Source organism: Phoenix dactylifera, chromosome 12 (genome assembly GCF_051530095.1).
Source record: "Phoenix dactylifera cultivar Ajwa chromosome 12, Ajwa_hap1_PhDact_Kaust_v1.1, whole genome shotgun sequence".
NCBI classification, from domain to species: domain Eukaryota; kingdom Viridiplantae; phylum Streptophyta; class Magnoliopsida; order Arecales; family Arecaceae; genus Phoenix; species Phoenix dactylifera.
In genome coordinates, this window is record NC_143201.1 from 20298055 (window position 1) to 20322624 (window position 24570).

General features: G+C 39.7%; 2 protein-coding genes across 2 annotated transcripts; one reads left to right on the forward strand and one right to left on the reverse strand.

Annotated features, from left to right (window-relative positions):
* The first annotated feature begins 932 nt into the window (after positions 1–932).
* LOC103701779 (histone H3.3-like) lies at positions 933–3487 on the forward strand. Its single transcript, XM_089926538.1, has 5 exons — positions 933–976; positions 2049–2120; positions 2201–2277; positions 2357–2447; positions 2557–3487. Exons 2-5 carry the CDS (start codon positions 2049–2051, stop codon positions 2725–2727), a joined length of 411 nt encoding a protein of 136 aa, XP_089782664.1. The 5' UTR covers positions 933–976; the 3' UTR covers positions 2728–3487.
* Positions 3488–3974: 487 nt separating this feature from the next.
* Positions 3975–21232, reverse strand: LOC103701780 (O-fucosyltransferase 7-like). The gene is made up of 12 exons (XM_008783952.3): positions 20782–21232; positions 20393–20491; positions 20082–20181; positions 19923–19990; positions 17783–17871; positions 10413–10593; positions 10183–10311; positions 9947–10080; positions 9628–9841; positions 4843–5027; positions 4668–4763; positions 3975–4591 (listed from the first exon to the last, which is right to left on the reverse strand). The coding sequence occupies exons 1-12, from the start codon at positions 20935–20937 to the stop codon at positions 4435–4437; spliced, it is 1608 nt and encodes a 535-aa protein (XP_008782174.3). The 5' UTR covers positions 20938–21232; the 3' UTR covers positions 3975–4434.
* Positions 21233–24570: the final 3338 nt, after the last annotated feature.

The following is a 24570-nucleotide window of genomic DNA, read 5'->3' on the forward strand; positions in this document are numbered from 1 at the left end:
ATTTAATAAGGTAACGTACATCTTCATCAGCTGGTTCTTTGTAGAACTTGCTATTTCAGCTTTTCCTCATGCACGTCTGAAGGAACCTTACGCTAATATATCCACCATGCAGTATATTGTGGGAAGCGGCTCTCATCACAGCCATCCGACTGTCTCACAATCATACATGGGATGGGAACTTCCTGCTGTAAGCTCCGTAACCAAGGGAAAGATTGGAAGTCACGCTAAGAAAGACACTAAACATGAGACTGCGCTTGAAGAGAGAGTGGGAGGCATGCATGCTTTTTAAAATGGACAGGTTGGTGCCTCTCCTATAGGAAGCCTCCCAGTATTTGGGAAGAAGATGGCTGTCCTCTCCATATATATCTTTGGCCGTGCACCAACTCAGCACGTGCGACAGTATTTATAAATGACGATGGTGCATCCTTTTATTGAAACAATAGTACTCCTCCATGCATGGGTATGTCAGTAATGGCTCCCACCACTTTTACACTAACAACTGGAGGCACAACTACTTGATCCCATCAAGGTTGCTTCCTAATTCTTTACGAACTTGCGTCGACGAAGAGAATTAGGACTAAATATGTTCTAACTTGCAAACTAAGCATAAGCTTGCATAAGAACTGCATATGTTCTAAATAGCTATGGGGATAAGTCCACTAATAATTAGGGGATAATTGCAACTATTGAGGAATATTCGGATAATCACCCCAACACTATCTGGAAGAAAACTCGTCAACCAATAGGAGGCCAGAGTTAAGGTGGTCCGATCCGATTCTCTCGTCATCTGTAAATCTGAACCGTTGGAACGCGCCGTACAACGTCGGACCTCGGCCGGGATCCACCTCGGCCGTTAGATTGCGCGGGAAAGAGAAACAACCGACTCAGTGAGGCCTATAAATAGGCCTCCTCCCCCGGAGCTTCCCATTACTCTTTCAAGTCTCAAGCCTCTTCGAGAGAGAAGCAGAGAGAAGAGGTGAGAGAAGCCTTTAGTTTTTCTCTTCTTTTTAAAACTCTTTATCGTTTCTGATCCTTGGATTAGGGCAGGAGTTTGTGTTCTACGGGGGGTTTGCTGCTGTTTTAGGGCCATATTCTTGTTCTTCGGGATTTGAGTTTGTGGAGTTCTCGTTTTTTTTTTTTTGATAGAAATTTGCTGATTTGTTGCCCTAAATCGATGAGCAAGATTCTAATATGATCGGTTTGGGTTGTTTATGAATATCTCCAATTTCCTGTTTGCAGTGCTTCTTCGATGATTAGTCCTTTAATTTTAGGGAGAAGCGGTTTAGTTTGGTCCGAGATTTCTCCTCTTTTCGGGAAGCTTTTTGTTATTTTTTCTTTTTGTTGCTGAAATATATGGTCATGATAAGGACTGGGGTTTTGCTACCTGATGGCTTTTGATTTCTTCTTCCGTTCTATCTCTGGCAACATCTCGGGTTCTTTCCTTCCCTTTTATTGTTTCGAATGAATAGGATTGTCTAGTTTGTGTGATCGAGCGTATTCTTTGTCTTGAAGAAGTTTGATGCGATCCGAACTTTTCTTCTCTTTTATTGTTTTGAATGAATAGGATTTTCTTGTTTATGTGATCGAGCGTATTCTTTGTCTTGAACAAGTTTGATGCGACCTGAACTTTTCTCTTGCTTGGTTTTATTGAACTCGATAATGTTGAGCGACTTTTGCATCCTAGTGTTCATGATCATGGATAAATTTGCAAACAGTCTTTTGAGAACTTGTCATAAGCCATAAGTTAAATTGCAACTCAATAAATATTGGATGGATGGATGGATGGATGGATGGATGGATGGATGGATCGAGAGAGAGAGAGGCCCCCAGTGAGCAAAGAAACCAAAAATACCTATGCTGTTGCATGAATTTTAGGTGCATGAATTTTCTTTGGCAGGTTGCAGCAACAATTAAGCAAAGAGCAATGTTATGTTGTTGTTTTGCAGCGTTCTCGCTGAATGCTGGATTGCATTCAGATACGGCATTGTGATCAATGTATTTTTGAGTGATGTTTAAAGTCATTAACATATGGCACTCTCGTTTGTCAGATGGCTCGAACCAAGCAAACTGCTCGCAAGTCTACCGGAGGGAAGGCCCCTACGAAATTGCTCGCCACTAAGGTTTTGTCGTTGTTTTCTATCCTCTTTTAAGTTGGTTTTCAGCGGTTCTGTTGACGCTGCATATTGTTTATAACCTGTAGGCTGCTCGCAAGTCTCTCCCCACCGCTGGAGGAGTGAAGAGGCCCCACCGCTTCCGGCCTGGAACTGTTGCTTTGCGGTACGATTCTATTGCCGTCCTACCTTCTTTTGATGCATCCTTGCTGCATAACTAGCTACTACCTTCTTTATTGGGACAGTGAGATTCGCAAGTACCAGAAGAGCACCGAACTTTTGATCAGGAGGCTGCCATTCCAGAGGCTTGTCAGGGAAATTGCTCAGGAGTTCAAGGTGAGGTTTCGGGGATAATGTGATTAATTGGTGTTTGCTATTGATGTTTTTGTATCTTCCCCGCTGATGCTGGAATTATACGTGATTTTAATATCTCACAACAATGCAGACTGATATGCGATTCCAGAGCCATGCGGTGCTTGCATTGCAGGAGGCAGCAGAGGCATACCTTGTGGGGCTGTTCGAGGACGCCAATCTTTGTGCCATTCATGCCAAGCGCGTGACGATCATGTGCAGGGACATTCAGCTGGCCAAGAGGATTCGTGGTGAGAGGGCCTGAGCTTGCTGATGATGGCCCCGGATAGTATCAACTTTGTCTACTACACTGGATTCGTATTTTTAGGAACAACTGGAAAAAAACATTGCCAGTTAAACCTTGCTGCAATTGCTTTTTTTAGCCTGACTCGTTGTTTCTTATTAGGAACGTCGAACTGTTAGATTTTTTTAGCTACAATATGTGATTGAATACTGGTATTTTGATTTGGTGTACTAGATCATCTACTGGTGAATAAAATTAGCCGTTCGAGCGTCCATCTTCCTCGGTGGGCCTTCAACAGCATTATTTGCTTCGAGTTTATTGGATAGGCTCTCTATTTTTGGTTTTTAAGTTAACTTGGTTGGCTAATACATGCATGCATGGATGGATGTGTTTTTGGGTTGTCGGCATCCTCCTGTTTTTTCTAGAATTTGTTATCTTGTATGGGAGATGTTTCCTACATGGCTTCTGCTAATGTACTATCAATAGAGAATATGTGAGGTTGCTTCGATCACGTCGCCATGGGAGCTTTGAGGTTGCAAGGAGCAGCTCTTTCTGCTCGACATCAAGATACGTGGATTCATTGATATTTCGGTTGTGCTTTGTTGATAAATTGGAGAACCGCACAATATTTATACTGCGTGGACAAGTTTCCCAAAAAAAACTATATAAATAAAAAGCTATTGCCAATCATTAATCAGATTTAGACTTTATTTCTTTTATGAAGAAAAATTTGTCTCGGTTGCAACATTACGGGATCTTAAATATCGTCGTTTGTAATGGTATTATTATGTATATGAAAAAAGTCTTCCTTGATGGTATTATACAAGGCTTCCCGGCGGTAATAGATCGTATCATATTAGTAGCGTAGAGCTTGGAAAGAAACCTAAGCTTAAAAAAAAGTTGAAATGGAAAACGTAGTTGTGGTTTTTACAATTCCGCTCTCCGCTCAAGAAGACAAACTCCCCGACTGTTTGACATGCTAACTTTCCAATTACTTACATGAAATGCTTCCCACCATTGTCATCAAAAAAATTTATGTGCAAAACAACAGAGCTTAGATGCTGCAAAAGGAATAAGCATCATCAAGAGCTTAGATACTTATTCATGTCTTTAAATGATGCAAGGTCAACGATAGGCTACACCCTCAGAAATCGAAGAAAAGCCCTAGGTCATCTAACCAATCATTACAAAAGCAAACTTCTTAAAAAATAATAATACAGATAAATAAGACCTGAATTTAACACAACACACACACACACACAGAGAGAGAGAGAGAGAGACACCTGTTGGGCCTGTATTTTTTATTTTATTTTATTTCTGTTCTTTTGCTGCCTTGATGTAATTATATTACAAATATGCTTATTATTTTCGGATAACTGTTAGGCTCAATCAAGCCATTCTAAAAATCCCAGACAATTCCTTTGCATACATACATGTCCAAAATTTGGATCCCTTATCTATCACAGCTGCACTCTCACAATGTAGACAGACAATCAGCATTTACACTCATCCATTACAGCTTACGGGCTCAGAACATGCAAACCCCACGGGACTCCTGAAATCCCACAAGCTCTACCACCTTTGGTTATTCGTTATGCCAAATGATAGCTGGGCTGCTGGAGGGGATCTTCCATGCCAAATTATCCACTAACAGGATATAAATTGCCTTTATATAATTACTGACCTGTCCCATGCTTGTGTAGAACTGCAGAAGTCTTCCATGCCATATTACGAGTTAGCCAAAGAACCATTCCAATCTTGAGATTCTTGCCTCCGACACAAGCAATCAGGAAGAGGGTTCTCATAGAATGGTTCTTCTGTCCGAAACCTTTGTACACCCTTCGTTCCAGAAATGGGTCCTCTTCTCTTCCGTGGAGACCCTTGCCTACAAAATTCATCAGGAAAACATCAGCATCAAAACATGAAAGCAATGCAAACACAATTCCCTTACTTTTGCATACCGTCTTTTGTGGATTTCTAAGATTGTGTCTGATAGCTTTTTCCCTTCTTTGAGAGCCCCCTGGTTGATTTTATCAAAGTAACGAACGAGTGTTTTTCTGCTTGGAAACAATGAAGTAAACTTGGGGGTCCATCCTGTGAACAAACAGCATATATGCACGCATGCATCAAGTTTACCTGTCAGGAGTAATTGTTTTCCTGTGGCCTAGGAAACGACGGTGACCTTCGACTGCCCTTGCCATGTTGCCTGAATATGAGGGGATGAAAACATCACTCTCCACTGATACAATGTAGTCCAAGGCTGCCATTTGTGAGGCATAATGACTAAAGGGTTTGAGTTCATCTGCTGATGCCAATTTTTCCTGCCAAAAGGTTCGAGATTTTAAGTGCATAAGTACTAACAAAATTTGACATAACAAGGAAAGATAAGAAAAAAAGTGAACACAAGGAGAAATGAAGAACTCAGCAATAAAGATGGTATGGCGACAGATTCATTCCAAGCGTCTCTAGTGACTGGGAAATAGGTGGGTTCCATGAAAGAGACTTGGCTCATGGCTTTTCAAAACAACTATAAGAGATTTGTGAAACTATAGGAGACTTGTGAAGGCCTAGACAAACCTGAATATTCTCCTAGCATTATGTGAAGCATTGTATAAAGAGATAATTCTTGTTTCCTGCATCAGACAATGGTACCATGCAGTCTTAACTCACAGGCATCACACAGCCAGGATGAGGCTTTCATACAACTGATACACAACCTGTTTGAGTCTCTCTTTTTTTTCTTCCTTTTTCTTTTTTTTGAGAATTATGGTGGTTATTGACCACCACTAGGTTTGAACCTGGGACCTGTCATATGGAGAGATGTGTGCGAACATGTTTGAGGGTCATTAAAGAAAGAATCTAAACAGTTTGACAAAAATTGATGTACATTTATCTTGTGCATTAATCTTCTGCAGCCATATACTGCATTTAAGATTGCAAAACAAGATTTGCAACACTGTTCCAAGGAAAAATTAAGAAACAATGTAATTGATAATAGTCACCTAATTAAACTAATCAATTCAGGAAGAATGATAAGGAATGGTATTTCTTAACCAATTCTGTGAGAGCCAACGCAAGGACCAACTCATAGATGGTGCTTTCCAAACTAGAAAACATGCAAATACACATGCTTCTCTTCACATCCAGTATATTTTTGATTAAAAACTTTAAAATAGAATAGTAAAATTATGCTAATCACAAAATTACGGATCATAAAGAAAGTGTAAAACTCTGTAGCTTCCTTCAGAACACCTTTGTGTGCTACTTCAAAATCAATTATTTGAATTCATTCACTTAGATATATAACATTGATTAATCCTTATCGACTAGTAAAGGTTAGATAATTCAATTTCATCACCAAATAAAGTGATCAGTGAAAACCAAACATGCCCACAGTTTAAATTGAGTATACCTAATTAGACGAGAACCATTCACAGTTCAGTTAAAAAAACACAAAAAAGAACTATGTTCACATCATCAAATATCTGCTTCCTGGTAAGACTGGAGCATGAACTAGCAATATATTCAACCATTTGGTGAACATGATTGTCTAGATAACAGAAATTACTGAACATGGGGTATTAAACTATTAATTAACGCTTCCATTGCTTATAGTAGGGCTGCTGGGCAAGGCACGCTTAAATGTTGTCACATGAAAGGATGTTAAGCCTGATATACATTGCTGACTCCTTTCTTGTCAGCTTAAGCTTTTGGGATTTATTGGTTAGTCAACATGTATGTTTGCTGGAGGTCTTGAGTTCAAATCCCCCCATGCTAATTATTTATTTAACCCAGTTATTATTTTGACTCATTCTAATCACTGAGAGCAAAAGGTGGTGAAAAAGTTTGATACCTGGTCCAAAAACAATAAAACTAGACTGGTTAAAGTTAGAATAGCCTTAAGCAGGTGAATTAGTAACTTGTCTAATCATTTATCACCACAATCTTACCCATAGACCCCCTTGGGTAGTCTTGTATTTGTGCAGTCTCTCACTGCTTCGATCTGTTTACAAATTTCTTTAATCTTTGGAACCAAAGGCCAGTAAGGAGGAGTTACCAATCTGCATGCACTATAAGGATGGATTATTGCATGGTTTGGAAATTTTGAATCGGTTTAGGACTCATAAACTTAAACCCAGGTTCGACCAAGAACTCAATTCCAAGAAATTATATCTTAAAATTGATCACCAGGATTAATTCTTTTGATCCTTTAAAGGTTTTGGCTGAAAGGTAGAGTCATATTTGGTAAATAGCCATGTTTCTCCTCACTATACTTACAAAGATTATGAAGATCCTTACTTGCAAGGAGTATATATCTGCTCATTATTTGTTATTACTACACCCATGTTGATTCCACCACAATCTTGTAGAAAAAAATACTGCAAGAGTTTATTCACTTTATTGAACAAAATCATATAGGACCGCACCATCACTTGCGACAGAAGATGTTGAATGAGAGGTGCAAGAAGAAAAGATTTCGGACAGCACAGTAGAAAACATATATAGGCCCACACCATCAAGTTCTTAACAAAGCTCGGGAATGAGTTCGATGCAGCAAAAGTGTTTGCCGCAGAAGTGATAGACCAACTATATCGCTCAATCTATTTTGGTTCAGCCCATTTTAGAGTGGCCTGTAATTTACTCAAGAAATCAAAGCGTAGTATTAGCTATGCTATTAATAGCTAGTGGTTATTATGCTTTAATTATGTGTTATTGTTATTCAATATATCTCTTATTATTTCTAAGATTATTAATTATTGATGGGGGGCAAAATGGATCGTCCTGCTCAGGACAAGGAATCATCCCATTCCAGCCGGGCAGATTTCAGCACCGACCAGCTCAGACCTCGGTTCTGCTAAGAGCCAGTCCGATCTTTGACTTCACCGAAGGCTCAGCCGACTTTGGTCGGATCTCTCCGCTGCTACGACCTGCAGCAACCTCTTATGATGCTTATAATGATGTCCCGGGCTCGAGCTCGGGGCGCCTTGCTGCGTCGAATGCGAGCCAAAGAACTCCTTCGACCGCATGACTAAACAACGACGCGCCCCGACCCGAGCTCGGGGCGCCTTTTATATTCGCCGACACGCCCCGACTCGAGCTCGGGGCACCCTTATACTTGCCGACACGCCCCGACCCGAGCTCGGGGCACCCTTGATATTCGACGACGCGCTCCGGCCAAGTTTGGGGCGCCCTATCCAACAACGTCCCCCGACCCTCGAGCTCGGGGCACCCTACCGAGCAGATCTTAGAATTGAAAAGGCCAAGCCGACCTCAGCACCTGTCAAGCCGACCTCACTAAACATATGTCGCGGCCCCCGAATGAGCCCGACCTCAACGCCCACTAAGCTGACCTCGCTAAGTATATGATGCGACCTCTCATCGAGCTCGACCTCGCCCACGTCCGCATCCACATGCGTGCCCACGTCTGCATACGTGGCCGTACATTACAACTTCACCGCGTGATGTTTTGCTTGCTGGCCAACGACAACCAAGGACGACACCATGCTGCTCCAGCCATACCCTGCCACATCTGCCAACACCTTATTGTTTACAAAAACGGCCTACGCCATGCGCTTCAAGCAAGCTCTAGCTGCGCGCCATTTGGCTAAAAGCCATCTCTTCCCATGATGAGGACGGGCCATACCTTCGCCACCTGGGCACCTCTATGGAAACTATAAATAGCCCCATCAAGTAACGCCTAAGGAACTTTTTGGATCAACTAAGATCCACTCTATCTTGAGCATCGAAGGGCCCTCACCGGAACCACCGATGAGGCTTTGTGCAGGTACGCCGTCACACGAAAGGTGGCTCTCCTTTCTCCGCTCCGGCCGGCAGCTCTCTCGACTCCCCCGACGTGGTCACCCTCGGGCCAAATTTGAACCACAACAATTATGATTCATGCATGGTGTGTGAAAGTATTTATTTATTTATATCTTATAAAGTTTCAAGTATTAATGCAGTGGGATATGTAAGGTCATCTTGTATCTATATGCAAGGAAAGAAAGACAGTGAAGGATTTGGAATGAATTTTATACTAAAGTTTCTTTGAATTTAGTGGTAAATTCCACTTGTTATCTCTCTTTTCCTATTTACTTCTTTATCTCGATCTCTTTCCCCTCTTTCGCTTAACCTCTTACCATCTGGCATCATTTGTGGTCTTTGGTAGGGATTCTTGTAGAACACTAGCGATTATTGGATCATTTGATTCTTGCAGGCTTTCAAATGGCAAATTGTAGAGTCAAAGCTTGAAATTACTACTTCTAAGTAGCTTTCTTCTTCACAAATGGCAGGATTTAATAAGTCTTGGTAGAAGAGGCTTATGGTCATGGAATTTTGGTGCTAAAGTAGTATGGGGCATCAAGCAGAAGAAGACTCACAGATGATGAGGAGTATAACTCTTTAACCTTCTTAACTGCTTTTAGTAAGGTCTTCCTGACTTAAGAAATTGGGCGGGTTTAAGCAAAAATTGCATCTATGGGTTTTTGTTTCTTGTAGGCTTTCTTTCAAAATATTGCTTTCTATTAATCTCTAAACCTGTTTCATGTATCTGGAGCGATTATGAAGCAACGGAGTCCGATGTTTTTGTCACTTAGCTGTTGTGTATAGGATATCCATGGTAGACTAATACTGGATTTGCAATCTAAGGTGATTGCCAGCCATGGCAGTAACATTTCTAAAAAGTAATTTGCATCAAAACTAATGCTTTTGCTGAGAAAGTCCACAAATGAAAAATTTAAAATAGCCATAAACCAATGCAAACGGTATGCTCATTGTATATGCTACAAAACTAAGGAACTGTGAACAAACTATACAGTTTACTAATAACAAAGTCAAACCAATGCTAGCTACAATACTAAGTGCACAAAAAAGCTGAAATTAAGATAGGCAGCCTCTAGTTACAGCAAACATAATTCTTTGTACCTTGCTCATTATAATGGGAAAGCGGGCTTCGAGTTCAGCCATATGAGAATCTCCTCCGTATATCTCTCCTGCTGCAATATATACAGGAGTATTTGATGGATATCCTAGAGAAGAAAGAAAAATTCCCACCTCCTTTGGAGTCAATGGGCAGTACCCTCTTGTCCTTTGTTCCTGGGGATCAATATCCTTCACCTTCCAATATGAAATGTTCTCCCTGCAGGATGAAGCAATAGCAGGTCTAAGTTAATATAACTGAACTAGTTATACATTTTATTAGGTCAAACAATAATCTACAAAAACCCTTGTATGAAACTTTTACCTGATTCTTGCCAACTCATCAGCTTCAGCAGGAGACAAGCCATAGGTGCAGCCACTAAAAGCAAGCATGTCCTTCTCATAACGTAAGTGCAAAGCAATATATGGACCATAGGACCTCATTCTCTCCACCAATAACTACAGATTTAACATCACCAAAAACATAAATGACAGTCATAGTAGTAAAGTCGTTTATGATATGGTAAAACAGGAATTAAAAAAACATGGATTAAGTATTACTTTTCCCAGTGCCTCAATTTGGGGAGCAAATTGAAGTGCTTTATAGAAAGCACGACAACGAAGCTTTTGAATGTCAGGAGGAAGATTGTTGTTGGCAAGACGAGAATCAGACTTAGCAGCCAGAATAACCTATTAAGAAAAGCATTTGCATCAGGAATGCCACCAATTATCAACTCACAGTGAACAGTGAAGGAAAGATAACAAATAGATTCCCTTATAAAATGCATTACCTGATAATCATCCCACAACCGAGATATCTCATCTTGGTAGTATTCTACTCCAGACCAGCTTCTAAACTGCATGATGACTTTGGTAGTTCCCTTCAACTCCTTTGGCAGTTTCTTTATTATTTTAACATCACTTGACAAAGAATGGATGAAATGTTCTTCATCAAAGACATCTGAGAAATTGCTGTCATCGAACAACAAAGTCATCAACATAGGAAGTAATCTTTTTTAAAAACAATAACAAAAAATAAAAAGGGATGTTTTACCTACACATAGGTGCAGGGAAAAGTCACATACATGCTTGCACAGCAGTGCAGCTACTGAGTGGGTCCTGTGTTGGGTTTTGACCCACATGACCACAACGTTGTCAGTTACAGAATGAATCCCGTAACTGACTCCTAGAGAAGTGGAAACTCCCTTAATCCTTGATGGAAGGATAAGGCTTATGGGTCTCACCCTCTGCCCATTGATCGACACAGAACCAGCCATCGTGGGTGTCATTAACGTAGGGCCAAGAGGGAGATACGAAGAAGGACTTGATCGTTCATCAGATTGCTTATGGATCCAGGTATGCTTCCTTTCATGATTGGTTCATGATCCTATTTATAGATGTTTCTACATGTGGTATCAGAGCCTGGTTCATCCTAGAACCAGATCACTGTAAAGGGTAGAACTAGATCATGGTAAAAGGCCCATTTTTGACAGTCCATGGATAGTCCTCCACGGCCGCAGGGACTTGGCAATGGGATGGTCCGACCCTGTGATGGCCGGCAAAACTTCCCATTCCAATGCCGGATCTGGTCGGCATATGGCATATGGCTTCCTTCCCATCCCAATGCCGGATCTGGCCGGCATGTGGCGCCGAGAGCCATCAAAGGATCCGGCGCAACCGCCGGCCATGGCCACCATTACACACACACACACACACAAAAAAAAAAGGATGACAAACTTACCGGATGATCACCGTCGGGCGGCGGATTCCTGCGGGCGACTCGATCGCCCGGGTAGTCGTCGTCGGGCGGCGTTGCATCCGGCGGCATGAACGCCGATCGCCGCTCCTAAGGGCCGACAAGTTGGGTTCGGCGGAACCCCAACCCGTCGGCGTGCCCCTGCTGGCGTGCGACCGTCGGTGGGCTCGCCATCGGGCGGCGAGTCCACCGGAAGGAGGCGGCGCGCTCGCCGCCCGGAGACCGGAGGCAGGCGGGCTGGGTTCGGCGGAACCCTAGCCCGCCGCTAAAAGAGGAAGAAGACGGGTCGGGCCGACCCGTCTCCTCTTCCCATTTAAAAAAAAAAAGGGTTAATTTATGCTCTAACGGGTTTCAGGCATGGGTTTCGACCCGAACCCGGAATAGGTAACCCGTCTGCATATTTAAAAGGGGCATAACAGGCATAACGGGTTCGGGTGTTTGGGTTTCGATCCGAAACCCGAATTCGTTTGACCAATAAAAGAGGAATTTTCAGTTAAGCCCCTATGGAACATTTTATTTATGCATACAGCCCTTCCAGGATGTTAAAAAAGAATGAAAATGTTTCTGTTAAGTACCTGTAAAACATTCTATTTATACTGAAGTCTTAGAGGGCTGTTAAAAGATGAAAATGTTTCTATTAAGTCCCTGTTAAATATTTTATTTATACTGAAATCCTTAGAGGGCTGTTAAAAGATGAAATTGTCTCTGTTAAGACCCTGTAAAATATTTTATTTATGCTGACATCCTTCCAGGGCTATAAGAAACAAAATATTTTGATTTAGTCCCTATAAAGCATATCACTTATTTAGATGTCCTCAAAATATGTTAATTTAGTCCCTATAAAATATATTATTTATGCAGAGGTCCTTGTAGGGTAATGTGATAAAAAATTTTGTCATTTATTTTACATTTTAGTATACTTGATAGCATGATATGACATATGTACTGATTGTATAGATTAGTAAAATATTAAATACATGTTTTATTTTAATTTGTCATATTATGAATTGTCAATTATGTGCAATGTCATTATTTTAATTTGATGTCTATATTATGAAATAGTTTGGTAGTTGCCAAAGTAACCCAACTAGAATGTTTAATAGACATCAAGTCATCAAATACTCTAATCCCAGGTATTAAGATAATGACTTTGCAAATTATAACTTACAGTTTTTCAATCATGAGATATTATGGATTGGCCCAAAGGTGCACCACTTTCAAATGATTGATTTGCTGAGTTAGGATAATTAATGAGTATTCTTGATTTAATAGGTTTTGGATGCTCAAAGGCAACAGACCTATTTGAATTTTGGACCTATATCATTAATTATTCCTAGGTGAATTGGGAATCACCATAATAGTAATTTAGTGTTTCATAATTACAACCCAAAGGTGTATTATGGTAATACTGTTTATGTTATTCATCATTATTGCTAACTCAAAGTGTTAATGTTGTAAGCATTTTCTTATTGTTAATTTTCTTATTGCAGTATCTATTCCTGTTTCGCTTCATTCGCAAGCTTCATCTGTTACGATCTTTAATGGATCTAATTTCTCAGAATGGAATGAACAAGTCCAGTTTCACCTAGGTGTTTTGGATCTTGATTTAGCACTCCGATCTGAGAAACCGGCTGACATTACTGATTTGAGCAGCTCGGAAGAAAGATCTTTTTATAAGACTTGGGAAAGATCGAACAGATTGAGCATTATGTTTATGCGGATGAGTATAGCGAACAATATCAAGTCAACGCTTCCTGAATGTGACAGTGCTCAAGCATTATTGAAAACTGTGGAAGAACGTTTCCGATCTGCTGATAAGTCTCTGGCTGGGACATTAATGGCTAAACTTACCACCATGAAATTTGATGGTACTTGTGGAATGCATGAGCATATCCTTGAAATGACAAATATAGCTGCTAAGCTGAAGGCTCTTGGGATGGATGTGAATGAATCCTTTTTAGTTCAATTTATTTTGAACTCCTTGCCTCCTCAATTTGGATCATTTCAAATTCACTATAACACTATTAAGGATAAGTGGAATGTGAATGAATTGACCAGTATGCTTGTACAAGAGGAGACAAGACTTAAGCAACAAGGATATCATTCTGTCAATCTTGTAAGTCATGGAGCCAAGAAGAAATGGAAGAAGCCAAGAAAGGGCATAAAGAGTGGACCATCCAAGGGTAAAGAGCCTCATCATGATACCGAGGTTCATAAGAAGAAACAAAACAAAGATAGATGCCATTTTTGCAAGAAATTGGGACACTATCAGAAGGACTGCCATAAACGCAAGGCATGGTTTGAAAAGAAAGGTAAGCCTTTGGCTTATGTATGTTTTGAATCAAACCTTACTGAAGTTCCTTCTAATACTTGGTGGTTTGACTCAGGTTCTAATGTTCATGTTTCAAATACGATGCAGGGATTCCTTACAACCCAGATGCAAGATCCAAATGAGAGTTTTATCGTTTTGGGGAATGGGGTTAAAGTTCCTGTAACAGCTGTTGGAACCTATCGTTTGCTTTTAAATACTGGTTGTCATTTAGATTTGCTTCAGACTCTTTATGTTCCTTCTATTTCTAGAAATTTAATTTCTGTTTCTAAACTTGATGTTGAAGGATATTTCTTTAAAATTGGGAATGCTAGTTTGCGTCTTTTCAAAGACAATGTCTTTCTTGGTTCTGGTGTTTTGTGTGATGGCTTATATAAAGTAAATCTTGATAATCATTTTGCTAAAACTCTTATGACCTTGCATCGTAATATTGGAATTAAACGAAACATGATAAATGAAAGATCTTCTAACTTGTGGCATAAAAGATTGGGTCATATATCCAAAGAAAGATTAGAGAGATTAGTAAAGGATGGAATTTTGTCAAACTTAGACTTTACTGATCTCGGTATGTGTGTAGACTGCATTAAGGGAAAGCAAACCAAACACAAAGAAAGTTGCCACAAGAAGTGAAGAACTTCTTGAAATTATCCATACAGACATTTGTGAGCCTTTTGACTCTCCATCATTTGGTGGAGAGAAGTATTTTATCACCTTTATTGATGATTTTTCACGTTATGGTTATGTCTATTTGTTGCATGAAAAATCTCAGGCAGTGGATGTCCTAGAGGTATACATTACTGAGGTTGAAAGACAATTAGATAGAAAGGTGAAAATTGTCAGGTCTGATAGAGGTGGTGAATATTATGGTAGGTATGATGAAACAGGACAACACCCTGGCCCATTTGCTAAACTCTTAGAAAAGCATAGCATACGTGCTCAATACACTATGCCGGGAACGCCACAGCAGAATGGAGTAGCTGAAAGGCGTAATCGTACACTTATGGATATGGTTAGGAGTATGTTAAGTAATTTTCCGTTACCCATATCGTTGTGGATGGAAGCCCTTAAGACCGCTGTATACATATTAAACCGGGTTCCTAGTAAGGCAGTTCCAAAAACTCCTTTTGAGTTATGGACAGGAAGAAAACCGAGTTTAAGACACCTGCATGTTTGGGGTTGTCCGGCGGAGGCCAGAATTTATAATCCACATGAAAAGAAATTGGATTTTAGAACGATTAGTGGATACTTTATAGGTTATCCCGAAAAATCCAAAGGGTATAGGATTTACTGTCCTAACCATAGTACGAGAATTATAGAGACCGGTAATGTCAAATTCATTGAGAATGGTGAAACCAGTGGGAGTGATAAACCACAAAATGTGAAAATTCAAGAAGTTAGGGTGCAAGTCCCTTTACCCATGACTTCTAAGAAAATTGTTGTTCCTACAATTGTCACGCAGTTTAATAACAATGAACAACAAATTAATGATCAAACACTCCATAATGAAGTTATCACCACTGAACAAGTTGTAGAAGAACCACAAGGGATGACATTAAGGAGATCTCAAAGAGAAAGAAGATCTGCCATTCCAAATGATTATATGGTTTATCTACAAGAATTTGATTTTGATATAGGGACAAGAAAAGATCCGGTTTCTTTTAAACAAGCCATAGAAAGTGTTGATTCTACCAAATGGATTGATGCCATGAAAGATGAGTTGAAATCAATGGATCAGAATGAAGTCTGGGATGTTGTTGATTTGCCCGAAGGTTGTAAAACAGTTGGGTGTAAGTGGGTCTTTAAGACCAAGCTCGACTCAAATGGTAATGTTGAACGACATAAAGCCAGACTGGTGGCCAAAGGTTTCACTCAGAAAGGAGGCATTGATTATAAAGAGACCTTTTCTCCTGTATCTAAAAAGGACTCATTTAGAATCATTATGGCTTTGGTTGCACATTATGATTTAGAGTTGCACCAAATGAATGTAAAAACTGCTTTTCTGAATGGGAGTTTAGATGAAGAAGTCTATATGGACCAGCCCGAAGGTTTTCCATTAAAGGAAAAAGAACACATGGTTTGCAAATTAAAGAAGTCAATATATGGTCTTAAACAAGCTTCCCGACAATGGTATCGCAAGTTCAATGATACCATCACTTCCTTCGGTTTTAAGGAAAACACTGTTGATCGGTGTATATACCTGAAGGTCAGTGGGAGCAAGTTTATCTTTTTGGTCCTATATGTTGATGATATATTGCTTGCCAGTAGTGATCTTGGCTTATTGTATGAAACAAAGGTTTTTCTCTCAAAGAACTTTGAAATGAAAGATATGAATGAGGCAACCTACGTGATAGGCATTGAAATATTTCGTGATCGATCACGTGGATTGTTAGGGTTGTCTCAAAAGGCATATATAGACAGAGTTCTAGAGAGATTTGGTATGGAGAATTGTTCAGCCAGTGTTGTTCCAATTCAGAAAGGGGATAAATTTAGTCTCATGCAATGCCCACAGAATGAATTGGAACGTAAGCAGATGGAAAATATACCTTATGCTTCTGCAGTTGGTAGCTTGATGTACGCTCAGACCTGTACCAGACCGGACATCAGTTTTGCAGTTGGAATGCTAGGAAGATACCAAAGTAATCCAGGGATGGATCACTGGAAAGCTGCAAAGAAAGTGATGAGATACTTGCAAGGAACAAAGAATTACATGCTTATATATAGAAAGTCAGATAGTCTTGAGGTGATTGGCTATTCGGATTCAGACTTTGCTGGATGTGTGGATAGTAGAAAGTCAACGTTTGGCTATTTGTTCCTATTAGCTGGAGGAGCAATCCCATGGAAAAGTGCCAAACAGACAAGCACTGCTTCGTCCACCATGGAGCAGAATTTGTGGCATGCTTTGAGGCCACGGTTCATAGTTTGTGGCTGCGTAACTTTATCTCGGGACTTGGGATTGTCGACTCTATTGCCAGGCCGCTGAGAATCTTTTGTGACAATACTGCAGCTGTCCATTTCTCCAGAAACGACAAATATTCTAATGGTGCCAAGCACATCGAACTTAAATATTTTGTTGTCAAGGAGGAAGTTCAGAAACAAAATGTGTCTATAGAAAATATGAGGACAGAGCTCATGATTGCAGATCCTTTGACGAAAGGTTTACAACCGAAGACTTTTAAAGAGCATGTTGAAAGAATGGGTCTTAGTTGTAATCCATGATATTAATTGAGGATTGTATTATGTTTATTTCTTCGACACTTAGATATAATTAATTATGTTTCTGTTTTTCCTGTTCTTCAAATATATGTACATGTATGGGTTTGAATGTATGATTACAGGAATTGTCTCTGACAAAGACATAATGTTTGACCATTAAAGATACTTCTCATTTATGGACTGTGGTTAAATAATTTGCTAGTGTTGTAGTACTTGGAAGGAACTATGTCATTATGTTGATGTGGAACCGCCTTGACTCGCATTAGTAAGTTGTTTAATTATGGTATTATGATGACCCAAGTGACTATGGATTAGAATGATGCGCGCCTAATGTTTATATCATTCTAACTAAAGTATGGTCATATGGGCCAAGTGGGAGAATGTTGGGTTTTGACCCACATGACCACAACGTGGTCAGTTACAGAATGAATCCCGTAACTGACTCCTAGAGAAGTGGAAACTCCCTTAATCCTTGATGGAAGGATAAGGCTTATGGGTCTCACCCTCTTGGCCCTACAAATCGACACAGAACCAGCCATCGTGGGTGTCATTAACGTAGGGCCAAGAGGGAGATACGAAGAAGGACTTGATCGTTCATCAGATTGCTTATGGATCCAGGTATGCTTCCTTTCATGATTGGTTCATGATCCTATTTATAGATGTTTCTACATCCTGCACCAAATATCGGTGGGTCCCATACAACAGCAGATCTGAAGCTGTAAACCATGTAGGTGATATTCCCCTGCATGCACATGTGGGTATATCACCACCCATATATAAGGAAACTACAAAAAGAAAGGCATTCAGGGAGTTTTCACCTACAGACTCATATAAAAAAGGCACTTATGAAACAAAGAATGTACCTAGAATCTTGCCAAAATGAATTTTTATCGAGATGTGGAACAACAAGTGTGGCATTAATTAAACGTGCAACAGCTACCATGTCGCATATCTGCCATTCAAAATGATTATGTCCTTGAATGATCAACCAATAAACAAACAGAAAAACAGAAAATAGGAAATAATTCACCAAGCCTTTGATTTAGAATAGAAGTTTTACGACTCCTAGCATTTACTTGCATGAGGAAAGGCTACATAACAGTAAATGATGATGTGCTACAGAGATAACTTCTATATGATGCCATATATTGTACAGAAGCATGATTCGAAAGAAATACAAAACAGAGATCACAAACTTATACTTAAAAAGGAGAAGAAGAAGAAGCACAAAAAAAGAAGATGTGATGTCAAATGATGATCTAACAAACAGATATTTTCCATGCAGTGGCAATACCTCATGAACATATATGATCTCAGTGTTGTGATTGTTCTTAAGCCTCATCCCAGCAGAGGCAACTCAAAGCGCAATTATTGCATGTGCATGTTGGTAGTATGCAATAACACATAATTTAAAATGAACTGGAAATGATTTGGGTAGGATTTTGCAGTTGACTATTATTCAATTTCCTGTAACCTGCTCTGATTGACAATATTACTTGACAATGTAGATGTGCGAACTTTCTTATCCAGCACAGATGTAAAAGATAATCAGTGAGTTGGGAGTAGCTACAGCCATTAATCGATCTATAGTGGAGAAACATATTTAAAGACCCCATCAAGTCTGTTACGTATAAGGTATTGAAAACATGCTTGCAATTATCATTAATACATAAAGCAATGGATGCAGTTTCTGGGGTAGCATGAACTTCAGGAACATGCAATCCAACACAAAAATCAGTCTCAGTTAGTTGTTAAAGATAGCTAGGTTTGCATAAAATGTTATGAGGCTGATTAAGTCAAGATTTTGACTAGAAAAAAACATAGAAGACCATTGTAATAAGTGACTTGGCTGTGCAAATAAATTGAACTTGGTGAGGCTGAAAGCTGTTTGATTATCAGCCATGTTGTAAATCTTGAATAAGATCCACCCTCTTTTACATTAAAGTTTTAATATTAATATTAATATATATATATATATATATATTGTTGTTGCAAAGAAGGAGCATAGAATCAATGTGATGATATAGAAACAAAATTTCAAGTAGTACCTATTACAGACAAAAACATTTTTATAATATGTTGACAATATAATATTCACCCCTACACAGAACCTAATGTTATTGCATATATATATAATAGAAAATCTATTTTTTAATCAATTTCATAAAAGTAAGGCAATAAGCATTAAGCTGGTGCAGCTATTTAAGTGCCTCGTAACTTCGTAGCTGTTTTGAGAGTAATGATCCATCCAACTGTAATTCTTAGTTCATCTGTAACATTACATATTGAATATTTACCAGTATTTTTCTGTTCTTTTTTACTTCCAACCATGCATTTAGAAATGGTTCTTAATTATGCAAAGAAATTGATTGTTACATGGAGAAGCAGGCACATGGCATATGTAACTTGTTAGCTGGAAAAAGACATGCTATAGGCTGCCGAGGAGTATTTAGTGCCTCTGCATTATAACGTGCAAAGTCAAAGGCCACAAACAACTCCAAAACAGCAGAAGCTTGTATGTAAGAGATTGCCTTGCCTGAAAGAGAAACAGACATGCTACAGAATATAATCTGTATCCTGATGCTTGCACATCATCACATAATTTCATCTTGTAATCTAAGTAGGCAGAATTCATTGCATCTAGTCAGAAGCCATTCCTCCTTTCTCATATTCATGTAACCCCAAAAACACAATATCTCATCTTCTTAACAAACAAATAAGTGATACATATTGCCGAAGATGTTTGCTCTAGCAACCTTGTACAGGTGTCAGGATCAATGACATTTTCAACTTAATGAAGTAAAACATACCTGAGGTTTCCATTACCTAGTTCTCTAGCCAATTATACAGCAACCTTTTTTTTTCCCAATGCCAAATGGAAAATGAATTTGGATGTAGTGCAAGAAACTTAAGAAACAGAACAATTGATAGCATTTTGAATAGCAGTTCCTCCAAAAACGGGAACCAAAATGGATGACAAAACTGAGGAAAAGAGGTGCCCACCCCAGCTCGCATCTGGTTTAACCCACCATTGGCGTAAACTAGCAAATAACCTTTCGAGTCAGAAGGAGCTGAAAAGTATCAAACCCAGTCATACCAACAAGGAACCAGGACAGAAAGGTGTCACAAAAAATAGAATGGACAGGTGTGGAACTCTCTTACGCAAATATGATGAGCTGGGTGTCACGCATGGCACGAAATCACGCCTCGATGGAGGATTCCACAGCTTCTTGAATTGCAAAACCCCTTTGGCGCCGCCCAACTGTCAAGTCTTGAGAAGCGAACAGCAATGAAATAGATGGGATGACTTCTTTGCATCTCAAAAGACTAGCTAAGATCTATGAAAATTATTAGCCATTGCTTCGCCAGTATCACAAAAACGAAAGCTTTTGGATCGAAACAAGCTAAATTGTACTGGAACAAGATATGATTTTTACGAATGGTGAGCTTCAAGAAACATGATTTTGGTTCACCTTCTGAGTGAAAGTCGGCAATTTGAAGAGTTTGGGCGGCGCGAACTCCTGCGCCCACCTCAGCTCGCCGCTCCACCTCCGACACCCAATCTCACATTTCTGCAGAACAATAATCCAAACCATAAGTCCTCTTAAACCCTCTATTTCTTCCCATTTTTTCCTGAACAAATGTAGATAAATCAGTAAAAAACTTACAAAATTGCTGAAATAGTAATCCTGGTTAATTAAATCTTACAACAACAAAAAAAAAAAAAACCTCCTTTACATTGTAGCACTTCTATGAATTGAACGACAGCAAATGGGGCTCAATCTAAGTGTAAAAAATTCAAAAAAAAATGGAATCGTAGAAAAGAGAATAAGAAAGAAAGGGGGGAGAAGGTGACGAGTGCCTCGGGGAGCTTGAAGGCGTCGGAGAGGGAGCGAACGGTGGAGAAGGAGAACACGTGGACGGCCATGAGCGCCCCTAGGGCAAGCGCGCCGATAGCGCACGATAGCAGCCACCGCAGGAGGGACAGGCTGCTAGCGCTTTGCCTGCGCCTCTGCATCTCTCTCTACGTACTATTTCCTCTTCTCTTCGCCCGCGCTTTGTTCTCTGGTCTCTCGCCAAGAAGAGAGTATGTGTGACAGTGAAGTGGTAGTGAGAGTGTGAGAGAGAGAAAGAGAGAGCGAAGGGTTCTTCAACTAGCCCCCGTTCCAACTGGCCCCTTCCCAGTGCCGGCACTTGCCATTATAGCCCCCACTTTATTCCCCGTGATTTCCGTTCCGTTGCTCCTCACCTCTCTCGAACTCCAATGGCGGATTCCACGTTCACAGGGTGCCAAGGACGGATGGGAAAGTAGGAGAGAGACGTCAAGTCGGTGTCTATTCCCTAAAATAAATAAATAAATAAAATATTTTTTTTCTTATATCTTGTATGAATATATCCAACAAGCTTAAAATACAACAACTCGCGGAATGCTACTGACAGCCCTTTCCCTCCTGACCAAAAGATGTACCCTAAATGGTGGGCCGCATAGCCAACCACCCAGTCGGCCGCCCCATTGACTTCTCTGAATACATGCTTGGCATGTAAGGCCTCTCATCTCTCATCATTATCCCTATGTTCCGGATCAAGAAGTGGTCCGTGCTCTGACTCCTCGATCCCTCTTGAAATCCATCCGATAATCGTGGCCGAGTCATCCTTCAGAATAATCGAACTGGCCTGCAGTATCATCCACGCATGTTGAAGATTCACCTAGATAGTTCGTAACTCTGCCTTCGAAACCAACATGTCAAACAACTGGCAGCCATTTACTGCCACTATCCTGTAGTGCGCGTTTCCTGTAACAAAGTCTATACTGTCTTGTGTACCGTCATCCAGCACTATCCTGGGCTCCGGATAATAAAGCACTATGTTCGAACGGTAATGTATACTGATTCAATAATGTCATCCGTAACTGATTCCATCACCGACAGGTAGATTCACCGGCCTTTGAAAACTGGGATGGTACATGGGAGAGTGAGCAGTGTCAGTCCAGACAAGCGGACGGTTATGAGGTGGCTCATACCGGGTTCAATCGGTCGTCCATTTTCCTTGGTCTTCATTAGAGCGGTGATCTGGATGGCGATAGAGATGGATCCTCCCTAGCTTTTTTTTTCGTACTAATTACTAAAATACTTGCCGTTCGTGTCATTTGTCTTAATAGATTCTGAGAGGGCGGTGTCGCGTGAAACATGTGTCGCTATCTCCTTCAAACATTTTTTCAAAAATCAAAAACCATTTCGTTAAAATGGGAAGACCCAACCGCTCGAGTCGCCCCAGTCCATTGAAATTAGATGGTTTTCTATGTGCTCAACATCTAATATTCTATATCCAACATAGCTTTCGATATAGAGAAAATTTAATTTACTTTACTATGGATACTTTAGTATCCAAAAAATAGATTTTGTTCGTCTCAAATTTTTTAGCCATGCTTTTACTTGATAGAATTTATACATTAGGAACAAGTAGTTTTTAATATGACATTGAGCAAATTTAAAGACTTAATTAAAAAATAGTTTTATCTAATCAACTACGAGAAGAATCGAATTAAATAATGGTACATGTTGGAGAAATATGATCAATTCTAATTAATTTAGAGATTAGATTCTGATCAATTTCATCCATGCATGCTCTCTTGTCCTCCATGACTCCACAATCACTCCTTCCACGATTCTGGAGACAAACAACAAGCATGCACCTCTCTCTCTTCCTCCTTCCCTCCTAGGGATTCTCACATTAACAGCCCCCCATTGTTGTTGATTTCCTCCCTCCCACTCAACTTTCTTTTAATCTCTAAATATTATAATTAATTCTTTATCTTTTTAATAAATGTTATGATTATCTATCTAGAATGTAATATTTATCATATGATGCGATAATTGAATTGTTGGATGGCAAGGGTAAGAGGGCTGTTGGTCTCTCTCTCAGGATTTTGTTTCTGGCTTTTAATTATTGATAATCTCATACAATTTTCTTCTCGGCCTCACATATTGAAGATTGAAGGGAGTTGATCGCAGCTCACTACAAATTGTGATTGTATGTGATAATATGAAAAATTAAGTACGGTCAAGCGCCAGGGAGATGGCCACCCTATTCTCAGGGATATCCAGAGGTTAGAAGCGGGTTGTTGTTCGATTCAGGTTGCCCATGTGTTTCAGAAGACGAACAGGACTGCAGACTGGATCACCTCCTTTGCTGCTCACCATTGGAGAGAGGTTCTATGGGTTGAGCCCAACTCTCTCTCCTTACCTTTATGTAGCCTGTTTTCTAGTGATGCTAAGGGTAGTATTCATGCTAGGTTGACATGAACTACCATTGTACCAAAAATAAAAAAAAAATAAAAACTCTATTTTATTTTATTTGATAAAAATCTTATTTATTATTTTGATGGTTGAACTTGATCCATTGTGCAACAAACTAAGCTTAATAAATATTTTGTTAATGACCGCTAATTGTTAAGAGGGCCAAAAGTATACTTACTAAGTATGACTTTTTCTTTTTCTTTTTTTTTTTTTTTTTTGGGGGGGGGGGGGGGGTGCATATAAATGCAATTATCACATTGTTGTTTGAGCATAAAATCCAATGATGTGGCATATAAATATATAATGTTAGTTTTATTTATATATCCTGCAATTTCTAAGTTCTTGGCATTTCAAATTTTATTCTTAATGAGATTAAAAAAAATAAACACAATGATGGAACATGTTCAAATATTTCTACTTGACTTTAAATTAAGTATATATTGTCAGTTTTTAACCAATCATTGATATAGTTTCCTATCAAGCATTTATTTTTTATGATTTAATTCGTAGCATTTAGTTGGATATTTTATATGTAAACTTCTCAAAATACAGATGATTTAGTATGATTAACTGTTCAAGATAATACTGTCAACAAATAATTGAGTAATGGTAGTTTAGAACTTTTGTTCCGTGATTACATTAGATGAAGTAGAAAAGAAGAACCTGATATCTCAACATTTCTCAAAAAGTATGATACTAAATCCAACGAAATGAAAGAAAAAAGATTTATGCAATTATTCCTTAATAATTTGAGATTAAGATTTAATTAAGTATTTTGAAACTTTTTCTTTACAGTGATTTTGGCCCCCATTTTTTTTTATTTTCTGATGACTTTAGCCATCTCTAAGAACACTTCCTGGTCGATTTCCCCCTTGGAACCTTACTTTCCAGAGAATTTAATGTCCATTTCAATGAAATTTATTCCATCCAACCAAACCCAATACGGTGGGCAACGGGTGCAGGCAATTCCATGTGGCTATAAAAAGAGTGGAACAGCGGACGTGACCTACCATGCCAGAGAGATTTTAATTCAAAATGGGACCAGCGATGCGACGGTGCTGATGTTAGTGTTCAGCATCAGATTCTTTGACGTGACCAAACGTTGGACTCGCGATACGTGGCATCAGATCCTTATTTCGCATTGAGAACCACCGGACGCATCGGTACTCGGACCACCGGATAACTCCGACCCAACGAGTGCTTCTGATTTGCGTGTCGGTGGACTCGGGCAAGCGTTATTGACCGTACGCAACGTTGCGGACAAAGGAGACGTAAGCCTTTTCCCTGAAGCCCCTACGCGGCGACAGGGGAGGGGTTTTGATGGGCCCGGCCACGTGTAAGCGTCTGTTGCTTGA

What these genes read in the sequence shown, in the direction of transcription:
- LOC103701780 (XM_008783952.3), bottom strand. Translation starts at nt 20,937, where the DNA reads ATGCAGAGGCGCAGGCAAAGCGCTAGCAGCCTGTCCCTCCTGCGGTGG. An exon ending in GGTTGTGGGATGATTATCAG is followed by an intron (nt 10,312 to 10,412) that starts GTAATGCATTTT and finishes TTTTCTTAATAG; the next exon opens with GTTATTCTGGCTGCTAAGTC. An exon ending in TTCCCATTATAATGAGCAAG is followed by an intron (nt 5,028 to 9,627) that starts GTACAAAGAATT and finishes ACCTTTTGGCAG; the next exon opens with GAAAAATTGGCATCAGCAGA.
- LOC103701779 (XM_089926538.1), top strand. Translation starts at nt 2,049, where the DNA reads ATGGCTCGAACCAAGCAAACTGCTCGCAAGTCTACCGGAGGGAAGGCC. An exon ending in CCTGGAACTGTTGCTTTGCG is followed by an intron (nt 2,278 to 2,356) that starts GTACGATTCTAT and finishes TTATTGGGACAG; the next exon opens with TGAGATTCGCAAGTACCAGA. An exon ending in AAATTGCTCAGGAGTTCAAG is followed by an intron (nt 2,448 to 2,556) that starts GTGAGGTTTCGG and finishes ACAACAATGCAG; the next exon opens with ACTGATATGCGATTCCAGAG.